The sequence below is a fragment of the Oryctolagus cuniculus genome, chromosome 16, assembly GCF_964237555.1.
Source record: "Oryctolagus cuniculus chromosome 16, mOryCun1.1, whole genome shotgun sequence".
Taxonomy (NCBI): domain Eukaryota; kingdom Metazoa; phylum Chordata; class Mammalia; order Lagomorpha; family Leporidae; genus Oryctolagus; species Oryctolagus cuniculus.
In genome coordinates, this window is record NC_091447.1 from 65,876,047 (window position 1) to 65,900,697 (window position 24,651).

The 24,651-nt window shown below is 70.8% G+C and overlaps 3 protein-coding genes across 6 annotated transcripts; 1 reads left to right on the forward strand and 2 right to left on the reverse strand.

Annotated features, from left to right (window-relative positions):
* Window positions 1-2,420: 2,420 nt before the first annotated feature.
* COPE (COPI coat complex subunit epsilon) lies at window positions 2,421-10,000 on the reverse strand. The gene is made up of 10 exons (XM_051829572.2): window positions 9,828-10,000; window positions 8,877-8,939; window positions 7,475-7,575; window positions 6,272-6,424; window positions 5,470-5,523; window positions 5,132-5,213; window positions 4,230-4,385; window positions 3,271-3,339; window positions 2,640-2,714; window positions 2,421-2,536 (listed from the first exon to the last, which is right to left on the reverse strand). Exons 1-10 carry the CDS (start codon window positions 9,951-9,953, stop codon window positions 2,489-2,491), a joined length of 927 nt encoding a protein of 308 aa, XP_051685532.2. The 5' UTR covers window positions 9,954-10,000; the 3' UTR covers window positions 2,421-2,488.
* Window positions 10,001-10,110: 110 nt separating this feature from the next.
* On the forward strand, window positions 10,111-15,287 carry DDX49 (DEAD-box helicase 49). Its single transcript, XM_051829566.2, has 13 exons — window positions 10,111-10,374; window positions 10,984-11,107; window positions 11,473-11,558; window positions 11,674-11,795; window positions 11,928-12,115; window positions 12,226-12,366; window positions 13,008-13,083; window positions 13,244-13,320; window positions 13,431-13,528; window positions 14,058-14,132; window positions 14,656-14,744; window positions 14,850-14,921; window positions 15,031-15,287. Exons 1-13 carry the CDS (start codon window positions 10,260-10,262, stop codon window positions 15,148-15,150), a joined length of 1,383 nt encoding a protein of 460 aa, XP_051685526.2. The 5' UTR covers window positions 10,111-10,259; the 3' UTR covers window positions 15,151-15,287.
* A 207-nt stretch (window positions 15,288-15,494) lies between these two features.
* HOMER3 (homer scaffold protein 3) lies at window positions 15,495-22,425 on the reverse strand. 4 transcript variants are annotated; one of them, XM_070059039.1, is made up of 10 exons: window positions 22,284-22,425; window positions 20,076-20,131; window positions 19,825-19,981; window positions 19,538-19,669; window positions 18,067-18,177; window positions 17,711-17,832; window positions 17,134-17,290; window positions 16,682-16,792; window positions 16,503-16,589; window positions 15,495-15,867 (listed from the first exon to the last, which is right to left on the reverse strand). In XM_070059039.1, the coding sequence occupies exons 2-10, from the start codon at window positions 20,087-20,089 to the stop codon at window positions 15,676-15,678; spliced, it is 1,083 nt and encodes a 360-aa protein (XP_069915140.1). In that variant the 5' UTR covers window positions 20,090-20,131; window positions 22,284-22,425; the 3' UTR covers window positions 15,495-15,675. The 4 variants fall into 4 exon arrangements, with proteins under 4 accessions (XP_069915140.1, XP_051685530.1, XP_051685528.1 ...); XM_051829570.1 differs by lacking the exon at window positions 22,284-22,425 and adding an exon at window positions 21,510-21,663 and having other exon boundaries at window positions 16,509-16,589; XM_051829568.1 differs by lacking the exon at window positions 22,284-22,425 and adding an exon at window positions 21,510-21,663.
* Between the last annotated feature and the right edge of the window lie 2,226 nt (window positions 22,426-24,651).

The following is a 24,651-nucleotide window of genomic DNA, read 5'->3' on the forward strand; positions in this document are numbered from 1 at the left end:
AGGGGCGGGGCCAGCGCGAGCTCCGCCTCGGTGGGGGCGCGGCCGGGATGCGGGGCTTCTTCGCTCCGCGGTTTTCCAGGCGCTGGACCGAGCTGGCCAGGCACCTGCTGTTGGATCTGGACCCCTGAGCGACCCCGTGTTCCTCTTGCTCGCTCTCGCCCCCCTGGGACCCGAGACCGGGCGCCCCTTGCTCGGGGCGGGGCCATGCACCCAGCAGGCCCAGGCTCACTCATTCCCAGAGGATGCACGTCCGGAGGGAGTGTGGGCCGAACGCACCTCGTGGCGCCTCTGCCTGCTGCCCCACCGGGCTCCTGGCACCCCTGAGCCATGGGCATTCGGGTCCCAGCCCGCACTACTCGCCCCAGGCAGCGCCTTCCGCCCTGAAGCAGGTGCTGGGGGGGGCTGCTTTTCAGGGGTTCCCGCAGGGAAGGGGGCGCTGGGCTCCATCCGAGTCAGCTGCTGCGCCCTGGGGACCCGGCAGGGTAACGCGGGCCTTGGAGAGAGGCCAGGGGATGGGCCCCAGAAAGGGGCTCAAGACCACCTCCGCACTGGGACCACCTCAGGGGTCTCCCAGGTGTACTGGCCAGGCCCCGGGCTCAAAGCCCCAGCAGCCATCACTTCTGGGGACACTGGGCCACCTGGAGCCGCTGGCCCCACCCCAGGCCCTGGACGCCCCCCTGACCTGGATTCAGGTGCTGCTGCGTGCGGCTGCACTGCGCTAACCCCACCCACCCTGAGACCCTAAGGGGGGGACTCCGTCCCACAGCGGCACCCACAGGTGGGGCCTGTGGGGAGTGCCTGGGGTGGCTCTCCCGAAGCGGAGTGAGGTCCACAGCCCCACACTCGCTGTGTCCCACCTCGGGCAAGGCCATCCCCAGGTGCGGGCCCTCGGGCCAGGCCGCCAGTACCTGAGACACCTGTGCCATTGTTACCAGCAACACAGAACAGGGGAACAGGAGCAGCCGGTGCGCAGGTGGGACGGGCTGCAGGCGACGGGCACCTCCCCCCCAACCTGCGTGGGCTCCAGCTGCCCCGGGCCAACCGTGGGCCTCCTATTGGCTATCCTGGCTCCCTTCTCGCCCCCAGGGAAGCCGGTTCCTGCCCTCTGCCCTCTGCCCTCCACGGCTCCCACGAGCCAGGCAGCGCGCTCGGGGCCCCTGCAGCGGCCACGCGGCCTCCCGCAGCCATCGCCCCAGGAGCTGCAGGTCACCTGCCTCGCCCACTCAGGGCACCCTCGCCCAGCCACCTGGGGCCCCGCTGCGCACCCATCACCTTGGCTGCTGTCACCCTTGGCCCCGCCGTCCACCCTACCTGTTTGTCCCTGGGCTGGGCAGGGAGGTGACTGACGCCGCGGGGGTGTGTGGGGGGGCGGAGGGCCTTCCCAACCCCCACCCTCCCCGCCCAGGCAGCGCTATCTGGTCGCTTCGGCACCCATCAGTAATGGGAGAGGCACCGCCCGCCCGCCCGCTGGCTCCAGCTCCCTTAGGTGGGGCTGCTTGGTGCTGGGTAGAAGTGGAAAATGGCTCTCGCAGCTGGCCTTCCTGACACCCAGCGAGGGGCCCTCATCCCTCCCCCAGCTGCTGTCCCCTGGACGAGCTGATCTTGAAGACCCTGACACTGCCCAGGCTGGAGAGCTCCCCACCCCCGGCCCACTGCGACGGCCGGGGCCGGGGCCAGGGCCAGGGTCACCGTCTTCCTGACCTGGCCCAGGGCCAGGGCTCCATTTCAGGTGGCCATACACACACCCCGGCAAACGAGACCAGGCCCGGAACCAAGTGTCGCATCTCCTCCCTGGGAAAGGAGCCAGCCGGGGCCCGGACGCTGGCCAGCAGACAAAGGCATACAGCCCTGTCTGGCTCACCCTGACCGCAAAGCCCGGGGGACCCCAGGGCCTTTGCGCCGGCTGTGCTGGCCGCCTGGAGAGCCGGCCCCTGGATCAGGGCCTGCCAGCTCCTTCCTGCTGCGGTAGACGCAGCTCAGGGGCGCCCTCGCCCGAGACTGGCCGGCCTGTCCCCGACCGGCCCTCTGCGGGTTCTCTGGGGAAGGCCGGGAGCCCGGAGCCCTGCCCACGGCAGCAGCAGCATTAGTCCAGGGCCCCAGCACTGCAGGTCTCGATCTCACCGCGGGGCAGCAGGGAGGGCCGGGGGCCAACTTCCCTCCATGGAGACCCTCAGGCCGCCTGCTTGCTGTGCTGGGCCCAGGAAGCCCCCACCCTGACCCCGCCACCTCCGACCACCTGAGGGTCTTGGGCTAGCATCTCAGTGACCCCCACAAACGACGCATGACCCCTTGGTGCCTCGGTGTCCCTGGACGCCAGCCAGGGCTGCCCAGGGCCCCTGCGGGGCTGTGGCCACGTTGGGGTGTCTGTGTGTGCGTGCGTGCGGCTTCCCGCCGGCCGGGTCCCAGCAGAGTGGCCAGAGTGCAGCACGGAGCCCTTTATTGCAGACGGGGCGGGGCGGGGCGGGGGCGGGGGCGGGGCGGGCTGGCCTCAGGCGCTGGGGGCGTACTGCAGCACCAGCCGGTCGAAGTCGTGTTCCTTCAGCGCGCGGTGGGGGGCGGGGAGAGAAACAAACCCGTGAGCCTCGGGGGCCAGCCCCCGCTCCCGGCTCTCCCCGCCCGCCTCGGGGCCTGGGGCTCACCTTGGCCTGGTACTCCTTGATGAAGGGGTGGGACCTGTGCGCGTCCTTCAGCTGGGACAGGTAGCGGTTTGTCACCTGTGCGGGAGGCAGGGCTGGGTTAACCAGACACAGGTGGGCTCTGGCGGGTGGGCAGGGGTGGGAGAGGCGAGGGCCCCCAGCCCATCTCCAGCGGGGAGAGCCACGGTTCGGGAGCGGAAGCGGGTGTTCTGGGCGATGGGAACACGGGCCGGGCCGGGAGCATCTCTCCCGGCACCCTTGCCTCCGGCCCAGCTCTGACTCTCCAGGAATGGGGACCAGCCTGCATGGCAGCCGGGGGCTGGCTCTCGCGCACCCCACCTGCCCTGCACCTGCCAGGCCCTGCCCTCAGGGGAGATGGCCCACTGAAATAGCTCTGCGTGTCCCATTTCTGTGTCCCACGCCCACACCACCCTGAGGTGGCACAAACCTCCGACCCAGGTGTCTGCTGGTCCCAGTCCCGGTGGGGGCGGGGTGGAGGCCTGCACTGCAGATCTCGGGTGGTGACAGTGCGTGGGGAGCAAGTGTTTTGGCCTGAGCCCAGGCTAGCCCCGGAGCCCGGAGTCCGGAGCCCGAGGCCCTGGCCTGGCTGAGCTGGCCCGGGGGGACGGCTTACCTCTGGCGGCTTGCCCAGGTGCTGTGACAGCACGATGAGGTTGACCAGTGTCTCGGGGTGGCCGCTGTCCTGGAAACACAGGCAGACCCGGGGTCACAGGGCTGCCGGCTGCCCTGGGGCGGACATGCAACCCACACACAATTACCCCCGCAGAGGTGAGGGGGCCTGGGCGACCTTATCCCCTGCCGCACCCTGCCCACCCCGCGGGGCCTGGGGGAGCTGTCAGGAATGGCGCTGACCTCACCCAGCAGCCCACGCAGGGCCCGGAGACAGAGCCCAGCGGGGGACGCACACAGGCCCCAGCCCGGCCCCGGCTGCCCCGGTCTGGCCGGGAGCCACCACGGACACCCGAGCTCTAGGCTTCGGGCTCCTGAACTGTAATGGGAGGTGCCTGTGGCGCAGGCCCACGGCGGCAGCAGCGAGGTGGCACCGAAGGGAATGGGAGGAGGGCTGCGGGCCCCTTGGCAATCTGGTCCGGGACAAAGGCGTGGGTGTTGTGGAGCAGCAGGTTAAGCCACTACACGGCGCACCCACGCCAGCCCCCCTTCCCAGTGCGTGGGCCGCAGGCCCAGCTCCTCCACTCTCGTGAGAAGGCACAGTGCCTGTGGGAGGCTGCTGGGGCCCCTGCCACCGTGAGGGGCCCGGATGGAGCGCCCGGCTCCTGGCTGCAGCGGGCCCCTGTGGGCACTGGGGAGGCAGCGGGTGGCGCTCTCCCTGTCTGTCTCTGACGCTCAAGTAACTAAAATCCATGGAAGTCCCCTTGGTTTGGACGAGCTCTTGCAGTCTGATGGTGACAGGCACGCAGGCGCCACACAGGCCTCGGGCGGGGTCGGGGGGAGACACGGGCGGCCCGGCGTGGGGAGCGCGGGCGGCGTGATGACGCTAACGGTCCAGGGGCCCGCTCCCCGCCCCGCCACTGGGAGGGCTGCAGACGGGGGTGGCGGGGTGCGGCCGCCTACCTTGTCCAGGGCCTCCTGCAGCACGCCCTCGGCGGCCTCCCAGCGGCCCTGGGCCATGTGGCAGGCCGCCTGCCCGTTGAGCAGCAGCAGGGTGGGGGAGCACTTGTCGGCCATCTCCTGGAAGATGTAGTAGGCGTCCTGCAGCTTCTCGCTGCCCTGCGGGGACGCGCCTGCCGTCACGGCCGGGGCCCTGGGGCCTGACCCTGCCCCTCCCCCCACGCAGTGGAGGGCTCTGGCCCCGCGTGTGGACAACCCTGGGAGGCTGGGCTCATACACACACACACACACACACACACACCCCAGCCCGTGCACAGCCGCTGCACACGGGCCCCGAGCGCCTGGTGACAGACGAGCGGGCTGGGCGTGCGGAGAGAGCGGGCGCCCGTCAGAGGTGCCACCTGTGCACCTGCCAAGCCCGAGAGGGCCATGAGCGATGCAAAGCCGCCCGGGAGCTCTGTCCTGGGGGGCCTTGCTCTGCGGGGCAGGGTACTCCATGGGCAGCCCCCTCACAGGCAGACGGGGAACACATTTGAAAAGGCCTGGACGTGGAGCCGCTTGGACAAGTGGCCAGGTCCCAGAAACCAGAACAGGGCGCCCAGGCCGGGCAGGAAGGGGCAGAGCCGAGGCTGAGGCCACTGCTGTGGCTGTGGCTGGCACACGTGGCCCCCAGCGCCTGGAGAGCAAAGCCAGGCCTCAGCAGAGCCCCGGGAGCCCCGGGACGGAGGCCGGCTGCAGGCTGCGCACTCGGCTCCAGGCAGCCCGGGACGGGCGTGAGGCGGGCTGAGGTGAGGCAGGAGGCGCGCCAGGCAGGGGCGGGTCCCCGGCTCACTCCCTGGGGCCCCGCAGGCCCAGGTTCCCACAGGAGCAGGCTAAGGCTGGCTGGGGGCCGCCCCGGGGCTCACCACGGCCAGGCTGACCCAGGCGGTGGCCAGCTGCGTGAGGGTGGCGTCCTCGTCCTGGTCCTGCATGCGCTTCAGCTCCTTCCTGGGGGGGGGGGGCGGCGCTGAGCGGCTGAGGGGCCCAGCCCCCCCCCCCCGTCCCTGCAGGAAGCCACCCTGCCCCTGCAGGACGGGCCCCTCCACAGGAGGGGCGAGGGACAGCGGGACCCCGACGGGTGGGGAAGACAGGACAGGCGATCGGGCGGCCGAGGCTGTGGGCTGCGTGGCGGGCCACACGTGGGGTCTTGCATGGCGGGTCACACGTGGCTCACTGCCTGCGTGGCGGGTCACACGTGGCTCACCGGGCGAGGTCCAGGCGGTCCAGCTTCAGCAGGATCTGCACCGTCATGGCCATGCTGAGGACAAGGCGCGCGGTCAGCAGCCAGCCAGACACGCGGCCCCGCCCCAAGCAGGGGCTCGGCCCCGGTGCACAGCACCTTCCGGAACGTTCCCAGGCCTTCTGAGGTCGCCTCGGACGGCCATGCTCGCACAGACCCGCGCTGGCCTCTCCCCAGGCAGTGGCAGGTCTCAGGATGGCGCTCCCCCACCCACGCCAGGGCCCCTCTGGGCCCCGATGCTGACCACCCGCTCCTGAAGGGGTTGCCTGTCCCGGGGTTTTCCAGCCATAGCAGGAGCCAGAGCAGGGGGCGGACAGCTGTCAGCCGGGCACCTCCCGAGCCCGAGGCGGCACACAGCAGGTGTGAACTGACGCGTGCCCGCCGTGCCGGGGCTGGCCCGGGAAGGCAGGCTCTCACGGAAGGCCGAACCTGCCCTGACGCGGGGCAGGCCCAGCAACGCCAGCACGGGGCCCTGGGGGAGAGCCAGTGTGGGGGCGGGCCCCGGGGGCAGACACAGAGGTGCTTTCTGCTCCGCCCGGGAACAGAGGGCGCCGTGTCCTTGGCACAGAGGCCGGGCCTGCCGGCGGCAGCGCCTCCAGACTGAGAATGGAGCCGGGGCCTGAATAGGCGGCCTGGGCCCGGCGTGCTCTGGGAGCTGCCGCATTCACCTGTTCCCATGACGACGGCTGTGCAGCCTGGACGGCCCAGGCCGCCGAGCGCCCGCCTCGTGCGTCCCCGGAGCCGTGAGCCGGGCTCCGCCACTCACCACTCCAGGCTGTCCCCCTGGTGCAGGGCGCGCAGGGCGGCGTCGGGGTTCTGGTCGTGGAAGTAGACCGAGGCGGCCATGAGCAGGAAGGTGGTGTTGGTCACGTCCACGCTCCTGCTCATCTCGCGGTCCAGCTCGGCCACGATGGCGTCCCTGTAAGACACGGCTGCTCAGGGCCTGTGCGACCCAGCCCGCGGGAGCAGGCAGGCCCAGGATGGCGGCCGGGCCACGCCGCCTGCCCCGGGGCCCTCCTGGCGCCTCCTGTGCTCAGGCCAGACCGCCCTACTGGGGACACAAGGAGCGGGCAAACAGCGCTCGGGCCACTGCGCTCCAAGGGCTGGTGAGCAGCCAGGCACGAGGCCAGGCCTGGCGTCACCGCAGACCGAACCCGCCGCCCCCCCGGGCTCCACGCGACTCTCGCAGCGTGTCAACACGGGGCGCGGGGACACGCCCGTCACCGTCTCAGGCAGCTTCCTGCACTTGCTGGCACTTGGCAAAAGCTGCCGGCTGCCACGCCGAGAGCCGCCCAGCGTCACGGAGGCCTGCCCTGGGCCTCCTGCTACGTGGAGTTCCCGGCAGCCACCGCTCCTGGAAGGCCCGGGCTCCCCGCCTGCACGGGCGGTGTAGACGGGGACATGCGGTGTCAGGGCCGCCGGCACGAGCAGAGCGGCTGGCTCCTGGAGCCACGGGAACGGGCCTCACAGGGCCGGGCACGGGGAGCCTGAAGCCAGGGCGCAGGCAGGCACGGTTCTGGAGGCTCCCGGGCTGCCCTAATCCCAGGACGTCATCTGCTTCCGTGTGCAGACGGCACCGTGTCCCCAGGTGCCCGGGAAAGCACTGGGCCGTGTCTTCCTGGGGCGTGGTGGCTCCCTGGGCAGCAGGAGGGCTCCCACAGCGCCCCCCACCTCCCCAGGCCTCCCTGGGGTGCAGAGTGGGCACTGGCCAGCAGGGGCTGCCCGAGGCCTGGGCCTGGCCCCAGGAGGCTCTCTGAGCATTGAACACAACCCATGTGCTCGGAAGTAGGGTCGGGGCGCCTCGCGGCCGAGACACCCGCACCAACCTCGTCGCCTCTGACCCTCCCCACAGGGCCACTGCTGCCCCGGGCAGCTGAGGGAAACCGAGGCACAGGGAGGTGAGCGGCAGGGCCCCGCCGCGTGCCCAGTTGCAGAGCAGCAGGCCCACCCCCCACCGCCCCAGCCTCACCGCCGGCTCTCACTGGCCAGGTACTCGGCGAACATGCGCACGGCTTGGAGCTCGGGGGCCGATGAGGGCTTGATCTCATCCAGGACCACGCCGAACTTCCGCTGCGGGCGGGACAGACACGGGTCAGCGGCCCCCGGACAGGGCGGCCCTGCACCCCCACCCCGGGGCCACATGTCCCGGGGTCGTAGCCATGTGCGCCCTCCCCTGCTGCCCACACCGTGCACTGCTAGCTGGAGGCCCTGGGGGTCACTATCCCTGCCCAGCCGTCCACCCCCGGTGGGGAGGCGACAGGTGGAGGTGGGCGTGTCCCCGGGGGAGGCAGGGAGGGGCCGGGTCTTGTACAAGGCGCACCCCACCCAGCCCCAGGCCGGCGGTCCCTTCTGAGGGGCCGTCCGTCTCTGACCTCCCTTCCTTCCTTCCTTCCTAGACGGCTTCTTTTTTAAGCATAATTTTAAAATATTTTTAGGAGCTGGAACAGTGGCATAGCTGGCTAAGCCTCTGCCTGCAGTACCAGCAAACCATATGGGCGCCGGTTCGAGACCCAGCTGCTCCACTTCCCATCCAGCTCTCTGCTGTGGCCTGGGAAAGCAGTGGAGGATGGCCCAAGTGCTTGTGCCCCTGCACCTGCGTGGGAGACCCGGATGGAGCTCCTGGCTCCTGGCTTTGGATCGGCACAGCTCCGGCCATTGCGGCCATCTGGGGAGTGACCCAGCAGACGGAAGACCTCCCTCTCTCTCTCTCTCTCTCTCTCCCTGCCCCCCCGTAACTGTGTCTCTCAAATAAAAATCTTTTTAAAAAGTTTTTGAACATGATTCTAAAAAGTCTTACACATTCTTTTGAGACACAGAGAACAAGGAAGGCCCCGTCCACTGGTTCGTCCCCCCCCCCCCCCCCGTGCCGGCCACGGTCCCCAGCCGGGAGCCGGGAGCCCCACCCGGGTCTCCCACGCGGTGGCGGCAGCAGGGACCCCATCACTCAGCCGTCAGCGCTGCCCCCGGAGTCGGGAGCAGGGCTGCGACACCTGGGGCCGGGACATGGACACAGGCGCGCTCACGCGGGCCCAGGACACACTCGTGTACGTGCGTGAACACGCTGCGCCCCTCCTGCGGGCGGTCCAGGCGTCCCCCGCCGCGGACGCGAACCCTGCGGGACCCGGGTGCCCAGGCCCCGGAAGGCGGAGCCGGGGAGCCACTCGGGCCGGATGCTGGGCGGGTCCCGGCGCCGGGGCGGCAGCAGGCGGGTGCAGGGGCGGGCGGCAGCAGGCGCGTGCACGGGCCACGTGCCCCACCTGCTGCGTTTCCCCGCGGCAGCCGTGACCGCTCCGGCCTGACCCCGGGCCCCGGGCCGGCACTGTTTCTCGCTCTCCTATGCCCAGCTGGCCTTCGTCCTGGGCCACACTCACCTGGGCCAGGTACGCTCGGTACAGGAAGACGTCTCTCTCCACGTCTCGCTCTGGGCTGGACAGCTGTGGGGACGAGGGCGGGTCAGCACGCACAGCCACACCACAGCCCCCGGCCCCCCAGGAGGGTCAGGGCTGAGCCCGGCCCTGGCTCCAGCTCCCGGAGGCCCCAGAGAGCCTCTGCGGGGGTGAGGGGTGTGGAAGGGGCCAGACCTGGGGTGACCCCAATGCCCGCTCGGCGATGGCACACACGGGGGGCTTCAGGGGCCTGGCGCTGTGGCTGAGCCGCCCCTGGTGACTGTGACGCCCGTGCCCCGCGCTGGGTACAGCCCCGGCTGCGCGGACTCCGAGCCAGCTCCCTGGGAAGGCAGTGGACGATGGCCCAAGCCCCTGGGCCCCTGCCGCCCACGTGGGAGACCCCGATGGAGCTTCCGGCTCCTGGCTGTGGCCTGGCCATCGCGGCCATCTGGGGAGTGAAAAAGCCGACAGCTCTCTCTTTCTCGCTCGCTTCCAAGTGGATGGAGACCAATAAACGGGGCCCGAGCACAAGTCCCAGGCCACAGCAGGGAGCCGGATCGGACCCGCGCTCCCGTGGGATGTCCCGCGGCGCCTCAACTCCACGCCCAAAACGTAAAATCATCGAAAAAAAAAATTAGAAGAAAGCAGACCCTGGAAGCAACAGCCCCTCTCGGCCCCCGGCGCCCTGCTGGGTGCACCTGCCGCGCCGGGCTGCCTCCTGACCGGTGCCCGCCTGTCCGGCTCGCCCGGCCCTCCAGGCGCGCCGCGAGCGCCCCCCAGCGTGAGCGGGCGACACCACAGCTGTCACGGCTCTGACTGCGGGCCCGCGCGCTCGGACGACGCGCGTGGACACAGGACGTCGAGGAGGCGAGGAGAAAACGCAAAGTTCCGAGGGCAAAGAGGGCGCAGCCCGCGGCCGGCCCCGCGCCCCCGCACCTTCACCCGCTGCGCCTCGTTGATGCACTGCTGGTAGCTGCCGATGTAGAAGGCGTTCTTCACGTCGAACAGCTCGTCCACCTCCCCGGAGCCGCCGGGGGACGGGCCGGGAGCCGGGGGCGCCATGTCGCGGTCCTCTCACCCGCTCTTCTTCCGGGAAGACACGTCGGCCGGAAGTAGGGCCCGCTGCGGAGCACGCTGGGAAATGTAGTTTCCACGTCCCGAGCCAATGGGAGAGCCCTATGGAGAACGCACTCCTGCGTCTCGCAGAGCATTTCGGGAGTTGTAGTTTGACTCTTTTTCCGTGAGCAAACGGGATCCGGGGACGTGGAGGAGGTTGTGTTCGAGGCTGGGAACCGAAGGGCGCTTCGCGACGTCATCGGAGCGCGCCGGAAGCGCGACTTACCTCGGCCCCCGTGGCCGCCTGCGAGGATGGCTGGCTTTTCGGAGCTCGGGCTGTCATCGTGGCTCGTGGAACAGTGTCGGCAGCTGGGTTTGAAGCAGCCCACGCCCGTGCAGCTCGGCTGCATCCCCGCCATCCTGGAGGGTGAGTGCGGCTTCCCCCGGAGGCGGCCCCAGATGCGCCTCGCTGCCTCTGCGCAGCCAGGCAGGTGCCAGGGGGCTGGGGGCCAGCCTTGGTCGGTACTGGCGAGCCCGGGTCGGTGCCGGCACCTAGGCCGCACGCATGACTGACTCGCTTTGGAATCGGAGCGCGGGGCGGGCGCGATCGATGGCGTGGGCCCGGCAGCACTGGCATTGTCGCCTTCGACAGAGGGGCACTGAGGCTGTCCGAATCCCGGGGCCACCTCGGGCTGCGCCCCCGCGAGCGCGCCTCTGACCCGGCCCAGCTGTGCCGTTCCGCAGGGGCGCGCAGGTTGAGGGAGTGGCTACATCGGGTATCCAGGGGCTGGAATTGGGGCAGGTCGGGGTGGGGGAAGATTCTGGATTCCCGAAGCTCAGCCCAGGTGCCAGTCCAAGCCGCTGCTTCCCGGAAAACTGCCCTTCTGTTGAACGGGTCCGAGCATCCCCTGCCTTCTAGGTTTGTCGGTTCCCCGCCGCGGGAATGGAAAAGGCAGGGGAGGGGCCGCCCGGTCCTCTTAGCTGTGGGCGGCGCCCCACCCTCCCACCGCCCTGACGCCGCCTCGCCCTCTCCCAGGTCGGGACTGCTTGGGCTGCGCCAAGACGGGCAGCGGCAAGACGGCGGCCTTTGTCCTGCCCGTGTTGCAAAAGTTGTCCGAGGACCCCTATGGCATCTTCTGCCTGGTCCTGACGCCCACCAGGTGAGCCTGCCCCCGGGACGTCCACCCAGCTCTCCCGTGTGGGTGCAGGGGCCCAAGCACCCCGGGCCCACCTCCCGCTGCTTTGCCGGACTGGAAGTGGGGCAGCCGGGACTCGAACCGGCAAAAACAAGGGACAAAGTTGGGGGAAGGGGTCGTGGGCGGGGCCAGGGGGGAGGGGACCTGGAGACCTGGGCGATGCCCTGCGCCGGGCTTCCGTGCCCCGCGGGGCGCCGAGGTCACTGCTGAGACGTGGATGGGGGGGGGGGAGGCGAGGCCGGCTTGGGTGGGGCCGGTGGGCGAGGGGCGGCTGGAAGAGCAAGCCCGGGGGGCGGGGGGCGGCTCCATGACCCCCTCCATGCCCGCAGGGAGCTGGCCTACCAGATCGCCGAGCAGTTCCGGGTGCTGGGGAAGCCTCTGGGCCTGAAAGACTGCATCATCGTGGGCGGCATGGGTACGGGGGTGGGGGTGGGGGTCCTGGGAGGTGCGGGAAGGCGGCCCCGGCGGGCCTGGGGGGCCCTGCGCCTCGCGCGCCCCGCCCAGCCCCGCCCCTCGCTCCCTGCCCCCAGACATGGTGGCCCAGGCGCTGGAGCTCGCCCGGAAACCGCACGTGGTCATCGCCACGCCGGGGCGCCTGGCCGACCACCTGCGCAGCTCCAACACCTTCAGCATAAAGAAGATCCGCTTCCTGGTGAGCCGGTCTGCGCCTGCGCGCGCGCGCACCTGCAGGGGCGGGCGGGGTGGGGGGCTGCCGGGGGCAGGAAGGGCCTCACGGAGGAGAGCCGGAGGGAGCCGCGGTCAGCGCCGACCCCCGCCCCGGCAGGTGATGGACGAGGCCGACCGGCTGCTGGAGCAGGGCTGCACCGACTTCACCGCGGACCTGGAGACCGTGCTGGCGGCCGTGCCGGCGCGCAGGCAGACGCTGCTGTTCAGCGCCACGCTCACCGACACGCTCCGGGAGCTGCAGGGCCTGGCCACCAACCAGCCCTTCTTCTGGGAGGCGCAGGCGCCGTGAGTGCCGGCCGCCGCCGGGCGGGGCGGGGCCTGGGGGTGAGGGCGCCCCGCGCCCACCGCGCTGCAGCTCCCGGGGGTCCCGTCCGTCTCCCCCCGCCCCGCCCCAGGGTGCGCACGGTGGAGCAGCTGGACCAGCGCTACCTGCTGGTGCCGGAGCGGGTCAAGGACGCGTACTTGGTGCACCTGGTGCAGGGCTTCCAGGACGAGCACGAGGACTGGGCCATCATCGTCTTCACCAACACGTGCAAGTGAGGGGGGGGCCTGGGGGGCAGAGCAGCCGGGGGGGCGTGGGAGCTGGGGGGCAGAGCAGCCGGGGGGTGTGGGAGCCGGGGGGCGTGGGAGCTGGGGGCGGAGCAGCCGGGGGGTGTGGGAGCCGGGGGGCGTGGGAGCTGGGGGCGGAGCAGCCGGGGGGCGTGGGAGCTGGGGGGCGGAGCAGCCGGGGGGGTGTGGGAGCCGGGGGGCGTGGGAGCTGGGGGGCGGAGCAGCCGGGGGGCGTGGGAGCTGGGGGGCGGAGCAGCGGGGGGGGGTGTGGGAGCTGGGGGGCGGAGCAGCCGGGGGGGTGTGGGAGCCGGGGGGCGTGGGAGCTGGGGGGCGGAGCAGCCGGGGGGCGGAGCAGCGGGGGGGGTGTGGGAGCCGGGGGGCGTGGGAGCTGGGGGGCGGAGCAGCCGGGGGGTGTGGGAGCCGGGGGGCGTGGGAGCTGGGGTGGGGAGCAGCCGTGGTTCCCCGCTGGTGCTGGGCGGGGCGGGAGCAGCCATGGTTCCCCGCTGGTGCAGGGCGGGGCGGCGGGGCGGCAGCAGCCGTGGTTCCCCGGCTGGTGCGGGGCGGGGCGGCGGGCGGGAGCAGCCGTGGTCCCCCTCCCAGGGGCTGAGGGCGGCCCGCGTCCCCCCAGGACCTGTCAGATCCTGTGCATGATGCTGCGTAAGTTCAACTTCCCCGCCGTGGCGCTGCACTCCATGATGAAGCAGGTGAGCCGGCCCCGCAGCGCCCCCTGCCGCCTGCTCTCGGCCGCGCGCCCTGCGCCCCGCGCCCCGCCTCCGCCCCCGCCCTGTCGCTCCCTGCCCCCGCCTCTCCCGCGGGGGCCCTGCCCCCCACCCACTCCTGACCCCTCTCCCCGACCCGGAGCAGAAGGAGCGCTTTGCTGCACTGGCCAAGTTCAAGTCCAGCATCTACCGGATCCTGATCGCCACGGACGTGGCCTCGCGGTGAGCGGCCCCCCGGGGGGGGGGGGTCCCTCCGCCGCGGCCGTGGGCGGCTTCCAGCCTGCCTCGGTTTCCCCGCCTGCCCGGAGGCACTGAGCGACCTCTGCCTGCAGGGGCCTGGACATCCCCGCCGTGCAGGTGGTCATCAACCACAACACGCCCGGGCTGCCCAAGATCTACATCCACCGAGTAGGCCGGACGGCCCGCGCAGGTGAGGGCGGCCCCGCCCCCGCCGCCGGACAAGGGGGGAGGCAGCGCTCAAATCCCGGGGGCGGGGGCTCTTCCTTCCAGGAGCAAGGGCTGGGCGGTCTGCCTGCAGGCGGCTGTCCCTGCCCCAGTCCCCACCGCTCCCTGTTGCCTCCCCTCAGGGCTGCCGGCCTGGGCTCAGGGGCAGATGGGAAGCCGCCCCTGTGGCCTCGGGGACCGAGTTCAGCCCCTCGCCTTGACCCTGGCCCGGGCCATGGTGTCCATGGGATTCTTTCATGCCTGGAGCCGGAGGGACGGGGGTGCCTGGGGCTCAGACCCTTGCACCCTGACCCCGTGGCCCTGGGGACATCCCACCTGCTCCCGGGGCCCCTGATGGGTCACCGTCCCAGAAACGGGGGGCAGAGAAACCGGGGGTGAGGGGATCTGGGCCGGGGCAGATCACTGGTAGGCTTAGCCTGAGGTCCCCAGCAGCCAAGCTAAAAAGGGAAACCAGCCCAGCCCCCGGGGGCCGCTGACCGCCGTGTGCCTCCCAGGGCGGCAGGGACAGGCCATCACGCTGGTGACACAATACGACATCCACCTGGTGCACGCCATCGAGGAGCAGATCAGTGAGTGGGCGGGTGGAGCCCCAGGGTGTGGGCGGGAGTGGGCGTGGGCGGAGCCCCGGGACCCCAGGCCCTGCTAGAACCCGGACACATCTCCCCTGGGGAGCGCAGTCCTTCCAAGACAAGGGTCCTGGGGGGGCACTGAGGAAGAGGAGTTAACGGACAAGTGGGTTTAGCCCAGCAGTTGAGGCGCCCGTGTCCAGAAGCCCAGCGCCTGGGTTCGCGTCCTGGCTCCGGCTCCCTCGCACGCGCACCCTGGGAGGGCTCCAGTCCTTGGGCCCCTGCACCCACGTGGGAGACCCGGATGGAGCCCCTGGCTTTGTCCTCAGCCCAGCTGCAGCCGCTGTGGGCCCTGGGGAGCGACCCAGCACACGGCAGGCCCCGTCTCTGTGTCTCTGCGGGTCCACTCCCCAAATGCCCGCAACAGCCAGGACTGGGCCTGACTGGAGCCAGGAGCTCCATCCGGGTCTCCCCTGTGGGTGCCGGGGACCCAGCTGACGCCCCACCCCCCGCCCACGCCCCACAGAAAAGAAGCTGGAGGACTTCCCGGTGGAGGAGGCCAAGGTGCTGCAGATTCTCACGCAGGTCAACGTGGTGCGGCGGGAGTGTGAGATCGTGAGTGCGGGCCGCGGGGCGCGCGGGGCGCGCAGGGCGGGTGGCTCCCCGCCCCCCCCCCATGAAACAGAGGCCCCTAACCCCGCCCCTCGCCCCGCCCCGCAGAAGCTGGACGCCGCCCACTTTGACGAGAAGAAGGAGATCAACAAACGGAAGCAGCTGATCCTGGAGGGCAAGGTGCGGCCCGACTGCGCCTGCGCACAGGCTGGGCGGGTGGGGGGCCGGTCCCTGCGCGCGGCCGGCGCCCCCGCTCAGCCGCCGCCTCCGCGTGCCCCCCCCACGGCAGGACCCGGACCTGGAGGCCAAGCGCAAGGCCGAGCTGGCCAAGATCCGGCAGAAGAACCGGCGCTTCCGGGAGCAGGTGGCGCGCACGCTGGAGCGGCGGAAGCGCAAGGCCCCGGCCTGAGGCCCCGCCGGCGCCCCCGCGCGGCCCCCTCGGGAATCCGGACACTCAGCTCCGCGGGACCGAACGCCAGTCCCGGCCGCCCCGCTCAGAGGTGCCTGGTATACAGGCGGTGCTCAATAAATGGGGCTTTTGACTTACACGGTGTGGCCCTCGGGGGAGGAGGATGCGACCCCGGCCACTGCGGCTGCAGGCCCCGGGCCCGGGTGGACGCGGCCGGGCCACCTCGGCCCCGCGACGGCCGGACGGGGACGGGGAGCCGGCCAGGCCCGTGGCTCCCGATGGCCACGCGGACACAGAACCACCCGGACGCACCCCGTGGGTCCCCCACACACCACAGCACGAAGCCTTGCTTAGAAATGTAATCGACCCCAGCACGTGGCCCGGGGAGTCTAGAAATTTCTACACAACGGAGAAGCTCGGACGGCCCCTGGTCCCTGCCAGGGCGGCCAGGCCCGTGTGCCCCAGGCGGGGACCCAGCCGGCGGGCAGCCCCCCCCCCCGGACCCCCGCCGAGGGCGCCCCCAGCTCAGGGCGCGGCCTCCGCCAGGCGGGCCAGGCCCTCCCGCAGCTCGCTCAGCTCGAACAGCCGCACGTCCAGCAGCTGCGCGGCCCGGCCCACCTCGGCCCGCGCCCGCTCCCGCTCGGCGCGCGCCTCCTCCAGGCTGCGCTCCGTGGCCCGCAGCTGCTGCTCCAGTTCCGCGTTGCGTGTCTCCAGGTCCTGCGGGGGGGGGGGGCGGGGGGAGGGCAGGCAGGAGCACCTGAGTGCCATGGCTGTGACCCCCCCACCCCCGCCGCCCTGTCCCTGGGCTCTGCCCCAGACCCGCCCCCACCCCCCCATTCCAGCCTCACCGGCCTCCACCCCAGGGCTTTCTGCCCCGGAAACCCAGGGAGCACCCTGCCCCCCCAGCTCTGCTGTTCTTGGGGCGGGGGCGGGAAACTCCACGCGCTGGACCCCACAGGAAGCGCCCCTGTTTGTCAGAAAAATCCTCCCGGGAAAGCCAAGCCAGCCAGCAGCCGGATTAAAAGGCAGGCTCCGGGGCCCGCAGTGCCGGCATCCCACAGGGGCGCCGGTTCGAGTCCCGGCTGCTCCACTTCCAGCTCCCTGCTAGTGAGCCTGGGAAAGCAGTAGAAGGTGGCCCGAGTGCTTGGGGCCCTGCACCTGCATGGGAGACCTGGGGGGAGCCCCTGGCTCTGGCCATTGAGGCCATTTGGGGAGTGACCCAGCGGATGGAAGACCTCTCTGTGTAACTCTGCCTTCGAAATAATCTTAAAAAAAAAAACCCGTAGGCTCCGTGACTTGAGACAGAGGGTGAGCGCAGGCCCCCAGGGCAGCCATGCGGGGCGCTCCCGCACCTGCACCTTCTGCTGGGTCTCCTCGCGCTGCCCAGCGTCCGCCGCCTCCTGCGGCCCGGCCGTCTGGCTCTTCAGCGTTTGGATCTCCTGGAAGACAGCGCTCATCGGGCCCTGCCCGGGGGTCCCAGCGCCCCCGCCCCGCGGGAGGGGAGCCCCCCGGGGGGCGTGTCCTCGCCGACCTGGTCCTTGGTCTGCACCAGGGCTTCCAGCTGCTCCAGCGACTGGCCCTGCCCTTCCTTCTCGCTGACTGCCGTGGCCTCGGCAGCAGCCTGGGCCTCCAGCTCAGCCACCTGGGAGACAGGAAGCGAGACCCCCGCCCCTTAGCCCGAGCTCCCCGAAGCCCCCGGCCCCGGGCTCTGCACGCCCACCATGGGGGCTCACGACCTTGGCCGGGGCCGCCGCGGGCGCCTCTGGGGAGCTGGGACTTTTCGGGTACAAGGACCCCCCCTGAGGTTGGTGGTCTCAGACCCGTTTTACAGAGCAACACACTGAGGCTCGGGTAACGGACTGTGGGCCCAGGACACACGGTTCGCGCGCGAACGCGGGGGTTGCGGTGCTGGGGGTGTGTGGGGGGGTCTCCGCACAGTCTCCAGGGCCAGCCGGGGGCTCCGGGAGGGAGGGGCGCCCGCACCCGCTGCCGCAGCCGCTCGGCCTCCGCACGCTGGGCCTCCAGCTGCTGCCTCCACTGCGCGGCGGCGGCGTTGGCCTCTCGCAGGGCGCCGGCCAGCTTGTTGTTGCTGTCCTGCAGCGCGAAGAACTCGGCCTCCCACTGCACCTCGCCCACCGAGCTGCGGAGACGCCAGGGTCGGCAGGGGGCGGGGCGGGGCGGGGCCGAGGGCGGGCGAGCGGGAGCGCGCGCGGGCTAATGGGCGTGGCCTGGGTGGGGGCGGGCGCGCTGCAGTACGGAGCGAGCTGGGGGCGTGGCCTGGTTAGGGGGCGGTACTGTGGGCGGGGCCTGCTGGGGCGGGCACGCCGTAGTGAGCTGGCTAAGGGCGGGCGCGCGGCACTACAGCGCTGTGGAGGGGCGGGGCCTGGTTTGGGGGCGGGCACTGGTGGGCGTAGCCAGGGTAGGGCGCGAGGCGGTGTCGCTGGGTTCCCTGAGTCTGGGGGCGGCGTGGGAGGGGCAGGGCCAGCGATCCCCTCCAAGGTGAGGGGCGGGGCCGGCCCCGCCTGCCAGGCGCCGCCCCCTCCTCCCCGCCGCCCCTCACCCCTCGGACAGCATCTTCTTGAGCCGCTCCCGCTCGGTGGGGCCGGGGGCGTCGGCGCTCTGGCTGCGGAACAGCTTCTCCTCGCCGGGGCCATTGGCGCTGACCAGCGGGCTGGGAGGCACCTGCGGGTGGGCGGCGGCGTCCATCAGGGACGTGTCCAAGCGGGTGTCACCGGGCAGGCCCTCCCCTCCCTTCCTCGACTGATTTCCGTGGCTCCCTGGGCCCCCCACCCTGCCGGCTTCCCCTTTCACCCGACCCTGCAGGTGCAGACCCCAGCTGGGCACCGGGGCTGGTGACCACGCCCCCCACAGCTCTGGGTTGTGTTCGAGCCCAGTGCGGTCGGGTGCCCGGCTGACCTGGTGGGAGACCAGACCCAGCGCCGGGCTCGTGAGCTCGGTCCCGCCGTCCTGGGACTTCTCCCGAGCCAGCCTGGCCGCTTCCTTCACTTCCTGGAACTTCTCAGCAAACTGGAGGGAGGAGGGGAGGGGCAGGCGTCAGCGGGACCCCCAGCGCCCCCCTCCACAGCACATCACCCCCACCCCCACGGCTCTGCCGCTGTGGGAGGGGGCTGCGCACCCCCTGAGCCCACAAACAGGAAGCAGGGGGGGCAGGCTTGGAGAATGATGTCCCCACGAGCAGAGTGGGCGGGTGGGGAGTTCACGGAGGTGGCATTAATACCCCCAGCCACGGTGGGAGCGCTGGGAAGGGGGGAGAGAGAGAGAGAGGGGTCTTCCATCCACTGGTTCGCTCCCCAAATGCCCACCACAGCCACGGCTGCACCAGGACCCCCACGTGGGGCCCAAGTCCTTGGGCCATCGTCCACTGCCTTCCCAGGCCACAGCAGAGAGCTGGATCGGAAGTGGAGCGGCCGGGACTCGAACCTGCGACCATGGGGGATGCCGGCGCCGCGGGCAGGGGCCCCCGCCCTTCATAACAGAGAGTGGGGGTCTGGGGGTGCAGCGGGCGGGGGGGTGCTCCGAGCCGCATCTGCACTCAGTAAGAAGGCAGCTGTCCGGTTCTTGTTTTCCGGTACTAAGAATCCACACTGAACTCCAACCTAATGCAAGCAATACCTGTGTTCCAGGAAGGGTAGGCTGCGTAAAAAATCCTTAGTAGAAAAATAATTTTTAAGAGAAAATAGTAACAAGCACACAGCCAGGTGTTTGTGCAAAAAAACCCCGGGACCATGAACAGCCCCCTGGGGAGTAATGATCTTTAGCACAAGCAGCCCCCAAACCGTGGACCGCTCTTGGGGGAGGGGCAGATGACCTTTGACCCCTGTGTGACTCCCAGAAATCAAAGACCTGCGTCTGGTGGCGGGCCAGGCTCTGGGAGGAAGCCGGGGACCCCATCTTCCCGGCCGGAGCAGGGCGCGGACAGGACGGACAGGACGGACGGAGGCCACCGCGTGGGACCCCTGCGCCCCTCCCCCCACGTCAGAGCGCTGGGTCCCAGCCAGCTCCCGGCGCATGCGCCTGGGAGAGCAGAGGAGGATGGCCCAAGTGCTGCGGCCCCTGCACCTGCGCGAGAGACCCGGATGGAGCTCCTGGCTCCTGGCTTTAGCCTGGCCCGGCTCTGTCGGGCTGCCGCAGCCGTGTGGGAGAGAACCAGCGGATGGAAGACTCTCTCCGTGTCCCTTGGCTGGTGCACGGAGACAGCCCGAGGGTCCCGCACAGCAACCATGAGCATCAGTCCCCAAAGAGAAGCAGGGAGAGTCCAGCGTAGGCGCAAGGAGCCAGCAGGACGGGCGCTTGAACTAGGGGAACCGGACTCGACTCATTCTGCGCGCCCATTCTGCAGCCTGGGAAAACAGAGGCCCAGGCGCACCTGGGTTAGATGTTGCTCCGAGGCAAAGCCGAGGCCGTAGACGGTGTTGGCGCGGCTGTCCGCCCACTGCCCGAACTTCTGCGAGGTTTTGGTGAAGGTCATGTTGGGGGTGACGGTGCTGTTGATGACGGCCTGGGGGTGGGGTGGGGGCAAAGTTGACAGGCGCTAGCAATGGTGACCTTGAAAACTCTCCCCCATTTGACCTCGCAGGGGTCAGTGGGGGGGGTTCCCATGCCCCGCGGCACACGGCAAGGTGGGGGGACCAGCCCCAGGACCACACCCCCCACCTTGGCGCCTCCGATGCTAATGATCCGGTAGACGTTTCGGGTGGCATCGTAGAAGTAGGACACGGTGAGCGCATGCTTGCCCGCGGGAATCCAGTTCCGCTTGGTGGCCGGGTCGATCTGGAACACGTGTGCCCGAGTGCTGAAGATGGGCTGCTCCCTGCGCGGGCAGAGCGTGCTTAGTGGGGGGTAGGGGTGTGCTGGGTGCCCCCCCGGGGGGGCTGGGCTCAGGGTCAGGGCAGCTGGGCGCTCACCTGGCTGTGGACATTGGTCAGACCGGGCTGGGTGGCCGGAGCTGCTGGTTTGGCCCCTGTAGAGAGGGGAGGGGCCTCTGAGTGCCCCCTGTGCCAGGGTGAGGCGAGCCACCAGCAGGTGCACAGACCTTCAACCAGGAAAGTGCAGAACGGGAGCAAAGGGGTCCCATCCTCCCCTGTCCGGGGGCAGCGCCCACAAAACCCGGTGCTCGGGGACTCCTGACATCCCAACCTGGCCCTGGGTACCAGACCCCCCCCACAGTCCCCCCTCCATCCTGGGGCTATGCTCCCGACCTGCCAGCACCCATCCGTCTCCAAACCAGGGCCCTTCCGCCAAAATGTGGGGCGCTGCCAGGTGCCCGGAGACCAGCTCCCGACCGAACTCCCAGAGAGTACCCCTCCCCCCCCCGCAGTCACCCTGGGGCACCGGCGCACCTTAAAGACAGAGTCCAAATCCCCAGGGACCCACCCCCCCATCCAACGCAGGTGCCCTCCAGGGTGGGGGCAGGGCAGGATCCAGGAGGGGGCAGAAGAGGGTCCCCCAGTCTCCCTGTTGCTTCCCTTAGCCGCCACCCCCAGGAAGCTGCCCCCAGGACCCCCAGACCTGCACCTGCGGGGGACCTCCGAGATCAGAGGCCGCGATGCCCCTTCCCACAGGCTGCTGTGGGGGGGGGGGGGTCCGAGGCTCAGAACACGGAGCCCCTCCCCACCGGCAGGGGGAGCGGCGGCCAGGGGCGGGTCCCGGGCGCGGCAGGATTAGGGGGGCGCAGAGGTGCCCTTCCGGCCCCGGGCCCGCCCCCGCCGAGACTGGGGCGTTGGGACAAGTTACTCACCCACGGGTCACGCGTCCAGGACGCCGCCGAGCGCGCCCGGGCTCCCGCCGCGGGGTGGGGGTGGGGGTTCGCCACCTCCCGGGGGCCCGGGGCAGAGGCCCCACACCCTATGCGCCCCGGACTCATCCGCCGGGGGTAGGGGACACCCCGGGCGCGCCCCCACCTCGGGACGTCGGAGATCCCCGCGAGAGCCCCAGGTCCGCGACTCCGGGGGCCACCTTCCCTGCCACCCCCACCGCCCGGCGCGGAACTTCGGGGACACCCTGCTGACGCGGACCTCGGAAAGTCGGGGATCCCCCCACCCCGCGCGCGCAGCCTCCTCCGACGCCGGGTGCGGAACGTCGGGCACCTCGCGTGCCCAGCCGTCCCCTCCCGGCCCCCGACTTCGGAACTTCGGGGACCCTCCCCCGCCTCGGCCGCCTCTCCAAGCCCAGATCTAGAACTTCGGGGACCGCCCCCTCGCGCCGCCCCCCGCCCCAGTCCCCAGGTCCGGAACTTGGGGATCGCCCCGCGGCTTCCCCCCTCCCCCCAACCTCCGCCCGGGCCCGGGGACTCCGAGGCCCCCCGCGCTCCGGGCGCAGGATCGGCCGGCCGGGCTCACCCTGCCGGGTCTGCGCCCCGCTCGCTCCCAGCCTCCGGGGCCCGCGCCCTCCGCGCCGCCCAACGCGCCGCCCGCGCCTTTGTCTGCGCCGCCGCCGTCCGCGCCGCCTCCGGTCCCATCGCGGCCGGTCCCGACGCGGCCGCCGCCCGCCCCGCCTCCCCGGGCCGCCGAGGCCGCCCCGCTGCGCCCCCTGCTGGCCCCCGACGGCGGGCGGGGGAGGGGGCGGGGGAGGGGTGGGGATGGAGAGACGGACGGAGACGGACGTCCGGACAGGGACAGGAGGCGGATGCGCAGAGCTGGAGGGGGGTGGGGGGCTCTCGCCCTCGGGCCTGGGCTGGGGGGGCAGCCGGGCGGGGCTCAGGAGCTGGGTGCGGATTCTGCGCCCAGGAGATGCAAACAGTAGGTGCTCCATAGGGGTTACCACCGAAAAGAGGAGACGTGGGTGGGGCAGGGCTGCCTGCCTGGGCCCCTGGGTCTCCCCGAGAGGACCCCAGGCCCGCAGGTGGAGTGACCCACGCTGGCCACGCTGCTGGGGGCAGGGCCTGCCCCTCCCCCCCCAACACGCCTTTCTCTGGGACTTTCTCCGGATGCCCCCCCCCCCCCCGCCACTGTTTTGGGTTCATGGGTTCAGGTCCTGCAACAACTCAGCCCAAGGGTCCCCGGGGCTCTGGGCCCCACCCCCGAATCTTCCCACAGCCTCAGGGGCTCCCCCCCCCAGCCCCCGGCACCCGTGTGTCTCGCTACCCAGAATCCCCCAGCGCAGCCGGTGGCCACCTTTCACGAATGAACGTTGGGTGGATCCAGGGTCCGGCCGCCTCCACGCCTCCCCACCCCGGACGCGCTCCGTTCCTGGGCTCCGAGGCTCAGCTCCGCTGTGGTCCGCCTCCTCCAGGAAGCCTCCCTTGGTTCTCCCAGGCTTGAAAGAGACTCTCCCCCGACGGCCCCATTGCTTCCCAGGGGCCTCCGTACCGTCCCGAGCGCCTTGTGACCCCGCGTGGGCCCCTCCTCCGGGGGTGGCCCAGCTGCTGCTGCACCAGCCGAGGGCCCGAGGCACAAACTCTCGGGAACACGGGAGCGGGGTCTGTTCTGTCCACAGACCGACCTTTCCTTAGGCCCAGCAAAATCATTTTTTTTTTTTTAATAACTAAATCGGTTTCTGGCAAGCCCGGGGCTCCTGGAAGCCACCCCGGGTGTGCCGAGTGCTGGGCCGGCTGCCCACGTGGGTATCAGGGCGGGGGAGGGGAGAGCAGCTGGGCAGGGGCCCAAGCTGACTTTGTTCCTAGCGTAGGCAGAAAGCAATGGTGTCTGTGTGTGCGAGAGAGGGAGAGAGGGAGAGTGAGCGAGCACCGAGTGGCTGCACTGAACCCCATTCCCAGCTTCTGGGAGGGGCTGGCACCCGGTTGGCCTTGAGCAGCCCTGACCTGAAGCCGTCACAGCCGGGCTTGAGGGGGTGGGCGTGGTTCCCTGGGTGTGGACCTCAGTTTTCACCCCTGGGAAATGGGTGGATGCTGGCAGGGCCGGAATGAGCGGTGGGGAGGGGAGGAGGTGGTGTAGACCCGGCTGTCCCCCAGTGGTGGAGACAGGAGAAAGGGCTGCCCCGAGCCTCTGCCCCACCCCCACCCCAGCCAGAGCCCTCCCCTGTTTTAATGTCTCTGGTCCGAGGGTCTGGGGAGGGGCTTCTGCTCCTCCCTGGAGCGCTCCCTTCGGCCCAAGCAGGGGCCCAGCCTCCCGGGTCCCGCGCCTGTCCGTGCCAGGGTTCAGCTCCCGTTCACCTCCCGCGTGGCTCTGTCCTGCTCCTGGATCAAGCCGGACCTGCAGCAGACACCACGCAGGCTTTCAGAGAGAGAGGAGCCCCAGTGTCTGCCAAGCCCCCTGGGGGCAGCAGGTGGCACCGGCTCAGGTACTCGGGCCCCCACCACAACACCAGGGCCGGGCCGGGCTGAAGCCAGGAGCTCCCTCAGGGCTCCCATGTGGGTGCAGGGGCCCAAGGACTCCAGCCATCTTCTACTGCTTCCCCAGGTGCATCAGCAGGAGCTGGATCAGAAGTGGGGCAGCCAGGACTCGAACCCGGTGTTCGTATGAGAGGCTGGGCCACCGTGCTGGCCCCCACTTGCCCCTTTCTTTCCCCTGTCCCCCCTCCCCCGGCCATAGCAATTTGGTCCAGCTTCCAGACTTTAAGCGCTTGGCAAACTCCTATTCACTCCTCAAAGCCTCACCTCTGTGTCCACCTCTGACTCCCCCCCGGGCCTGAGTGCACCTCGAGAGCTGAGACAAACCCGTGTCCTCCCAGCACTGGCTGGACGCCTGGGGGTCAAGGGCGAGCGAGAGTGTGATGCCTCGGGGGCACAGCCGCCGGAGACCCTGCCTCAAGTTCAGAACTTGACCTCTGACTCAGGCCAAAGCGAAGTCACTCCATTCCTTCTGGCCCAGGCCGGAAGGGGTTAACAGGCAGGTGGGGGCCCAGCCCTGGGTTGAGGACCCCAGGTCCGGGGTGGGGGGCGGGGTGGAAGGCAGCAGGGGCTGGAACCATCCAGACTGGACCCCAGGTTCCGTTGCCCCAGACCTAATTACCCTAATTGGCCACGTGCGCTAATTACCAGGTGGCTGGGCGGGGCCGCCCCATTTCCGGGAGGGAGGTTGGGGCCCGATTATTTTTGGCCGCGTTGTCCTTGAAGTCTCGGCCGACGTCCAGGGGGAGGACAGAAAGTGGGGCGGAGGAATGGCGGCCACCCCGGGGAGGGCGGCGGGGGCGGGGGCGGGGGTCCCGGGCTGGGGCGGCCTGGCTGGAAGGTGTGTTTTCCATGGGAGAGGGGCTGTGCGGGGGTCCTCAGAGAGAGAGAGAGAGCCGGGCTCCCTGCAGCGCGGCTGTGCATTCTTGGGGGGCTCCCCCGGCCCTGCTGGCTGGAACAGGCGTGAGTGCCACCATGCGCTGGGCCGCGGGCCTGTGCGAAGGTCCTGGGGTGGGGGCGGGGAAGCGGGGTGTGTTGGAGGAATCTGGGGGACCCTGCAGGCGGTGGGGTGGGGGCTGAGGCCGGGCAGGACCCCACGGGGTGATGACGGCAGGTGCATCGGTTCCCTTCTCGGGAGCCACGTAGGGGGGGGTCTTATCCCGGGCAGAGCGCGCCGGGACGTGGCGAGCCCT

Excerpts from the sequence above, each read along its gene's own strand:
- HOMER3 (XM_070059039.1), bottom strand. Across the intron at positions 18,178-19,537 it reads CGGAGCAACATCTAACCCAG|TTTGCTGAGAAGTTCCAGGA; the intron begins GTGCGCCTGGGC and ends TCCTCCCTCCAG. Across the intron at positions 15,868-16,502 it reads AGACCCAGCAGAAGGTGCAG|GACCTGGAGACACGCAACGC; the intron begins GTGCGGGAGCGC and ends CCCCCCCCGCAG.
- DDX49 (XM_051829566.2), top strand. The coding sequence starts at position 10,260 with ATGGCTGGCTTTTCGGAGCTCGGGCTGTCATCGTGGCTCGTGGAACAG. Across the intron at positions 12,367-13,007 it reads GTCTTCACCAACACGTGCAA|GACCTGTCAGATCCTGTGCA; the intron begins GTGAGGGGGGGG and ends GCGTCCCCCCAG. Across the intron at positions 14,922-15,030 it reads AGCTGATCCTGGAGGGCAAG|GACCCGGACCTGGAGGCCAA; the intron begins GTGCGGCCCGAC and ends CCCCCACGGCAG.
- COPE (XM_051829572.2), bottom strand. The coding sequence starts at position 9,953 with ATGGCGCCCCCGGCTCCCGGCCCGTCCCCCGGCGGCTCCGGGGAGGTG. Across the intron at positions 4,386-5,131 it reads CCTGGGTCAGCCTGGCCGTG|GGCAGCGAGAAGCTGCAGGA; the intron begins GTGAGCCCCGGG and ends GCGTCCCCGCAG. Across the intron at positions 3,340-4,229 it reads TGCAGGAGGCCCTGGACAAG|GACAGCGGCCACCCCGAGAC; the intron begins GTAGGCGGCCGC and ends CTGTGTTTCCAG.